Source organism: Sprattus sprattus, assembly GCF_963457725.1.
Source record: "Sprattus sprattus genome assembly, chromosome: 3".
NCBI lineage: Eukaryota > Metazoa > Chordata > Actinopteri > Clupeiformes > Clupeidae > Sprattus > Sprattus sprattus.
Window position 1 is genome coordinate 57,311,800 of NC_137922.1, and position 2,904 is coordinate 57,314,703.

Below are 2,904 nucleotides of genomic sequence, written 5' to 3' on the forward strand. Positions count from 1 at the left end.
TGGCTTTTTGGACAAAAACAATCACAAAAAAGCCCTCTTTAATGCCAAGGTGAAAACAGATTTCTACACAGTTATGTCAATTAAATAAAAATGTGTAATGAAATTAAGTGATTGCATAAGTATTCACCCCTTTATATAGACTGATCTAAATCCACAGAGGTCCAGCCAATTGGTGCTAGAAGTCTCACAATTAGTGAAATGGGGATCAGTGTGCAGTGAATGTGTCTCAAGCAATTGTAGTATAATGACACATTTGTCTGGAAGGTCCATTCACTGGTCAGTATTCAGTAATCAGTATTCCTGGCTACCGTAACACCATGAAGACCAAATATCACTCCAAGCAACTCAGAGAAACGGTTGTTGAAAAGTATAGGTCAGGGGAAGTATACAAAAAAATGTCCAAGGCACTAAACATCCCCAAGAATTCTGTTAAATCCATCATCAAGAAATGGATGGAGTATGGCACATGTATAAATCTGCCTAGATCAGGCTGTGCTCACAAACTGAGTGACCGTGCAAGAAGGAGACTAGTAAGAGAGGCCACCAAGACATCTATGACTACTACTACTGAAGGAGTTTCAAGCTTCAGCAGCTGATATAAGAGAGGCTCTGCATACAACAGCTGTTGCCCGGGTTCTTCACCAATCAAAGCTTTATTTGAAGAGAGCCACAGTTGAAAAAAAGTATCGACTACAGTTCGCCAAAAGGCATGTAGGAGTCTCCATGGTCAAGTGGAAGAAGGTTCTGTGGTCTGATGAGACCAAAGTGGAGCTTTTTTTAACAGTGGCTCTCCATGAAGCTTTGATTGGTGAAGAACCCAGGCAATAGTTGTTGTATGCAGAGCCTCTCTTATATCAGCTGCTGAAGCTTGAAACTCCTTCAGAGTACTCAGCTTGTGAGCACAGCCTGATCTAGGCAGATTTACACATGCCTGACAGGGAGCGGAACGATGAGTGCACTCATTGCGTGCTATTTTAATTAAATATCGGTACTAAAAATAATCAAAATCGTATCGTTTTTTTACGTAAGGTTTCCGCGGAACCTTTCTAGTACTGGCACACCGTGTAACATTAGTGTATATGTTTTGTATACTGTATTGCAATGAATAAAAAAAAAAATTGTAATTTAAAACAAAACTTTGGAATCCAGACTTTTCTGGGACCCTCAGGCAAGGCGTTCTGGACCCCAAGGGATCCGCGGACCCCAGTTGGAGAACCACTGATCTGAGGTGCCAAATTGCACATGGGGGTTCAGGGCCTCATTTACGTACATTTGCGAGCGCAGCGTAATCAGCGCACGCTGTGTTTCCACATTTTGGTAGTATTTATCAAAGTATTAATCAAAAGAGAGGAGACTGGGTAGGACACACACACACACACACACACACACACGTAGGACACACACACACACACACAGGGAGGAAACACACACAGACACACACACACACACACTCACAAGTTAGACACACAGACAAAAACACAGGTAGACACACACACACACACACACACAAAAGTGGACTTGATTGGTGGTGGTTTTGTTGTGTGGTGGCGTGACTAACCTGGAAACGTGGTACTGGGGGTGGTGGTCGTGGTGGTGGTGGTTGTGGTGACAGCAGGCAGGCCGGTGCAGGTGGCATTCAGGTCTGCGTCTGTCCCGGTGGAGGTGAAGGTCACGAAGCCCGGCTGGTCGCTGGTGATCTGGGTGTTGATCCAGCTCTGGTACTGAGAGACCCGTGCATACACTCCTGGGAACTGGGCCTGGGCGCAACCGATGCCGAAGCTCACGACACCCGCCTGGACCCACACAGAACCCTGCTTACTCACCATCGGACCGCCAGAATCACCCTGAGAGACGGGTCAGAACAGACTGGTGTTACCATCCCATAATCTCAGAAACAGTCACAAGATCACCTGACACAGGTAAACACATGATCACCTGACACAGGTAAACACATGATCACCTGACACAGGTAAACACATGATCACCTGACACAGGTAAACACATGATCACCTGACACAGGTAAACCCTTACATGATCACCTGACACAGGTAAACACATGATCACCTGACACAGGTAAACACATGATTACTGACCGGCAAATCGTCACATAAACTCCTGACTGTTTAAGGTTTCTTTCTGATTTACAGAGTTTTTTTCCTGTCTTCTCCAAGGAGACTCAGGTCCTTGGCTAAATAAATCACCTTGAGACAATTTAAATGTTTTTTTCCTATATACATTTAATTTAATTGATTAGACGCATGATTATCTAACAGAGTAAATAGTCACATGACCACCTGACAGCGTAAATAGTCACATGATCACCTGACACAGGTAAACCCTTATGGCAGGGGTAAATAGTCACATGATCACCTGCCACAGGTAAACCCTTATGGCAGGGGTAAATAGTCACATGATCACCTGCCACAGGTAAACCCTTATGGCAGGGGTAAATATTCACATGATCACATGACAGGAGTAAATAGTCACATGATCACCTGCCACAGGTAAACCCTTATGGCAGGGGTAAATATTCACATGATCACATGACAGGAGTAAATAGTCACATGATCACCTGACACAGGTAAACCCTTATGGCAGGGGTAAATATTCACATGATCACATGACAGGAGTAAATAGTCACATGATCACCTGACACAGGTAAACCCTTATGGCAGGGGTAAATATTCACATGATCACCTGCCACAGGTAAACCCTTATGGCAGGGGTAAATATTCACATGATCACCTGACAGGAGTCCTTGCCCCCCTCGTCCCTCCCGGCACAGATCATGTTGTCGGTAATGGCGGTGTTTCTCGAGCTGTACTGGCAGAAACAGTTCCTGTTCCCTGTGACTGGCACATCCACTTCCTGAAGGGTCACTGGGGAGGGTCCTAGGAGAGACAG

At 45.0% G+C, this 2,904-nt stretch overlaps 1 protein-coding gene across 1 annotated transcript in view; it reads right to left on the reverse strand.

Moving 5' to 3' along the window:
• Nucleotides 1-1,164: 1,164 nt before the first annotated feature.
• LOC308362899 (transmembrane protease serine 9-like) overlaps nt 1,165-2,904 on the reverse strand; it is a gene marked incomplete at both ends in the record, with an annotated part of 39,328 nt that continues 37,588 nt past the window's right edge. The window contains 3 exons of the mRNA XM_080835626.1: nt 1,165-1,223; nt 1,559-1,844; nt 2,746-2,891. Coding sequence (XP_080691752.1) covers nt 1,165-1,223; nt 1,559-1,844; nt 2,746-2,891 — 491 coding nt within the window. The remainder of the gene's footprint in view (nt 1,224-1,558; nt 1,845-2,745; nt 2,892-2,904) is intronic.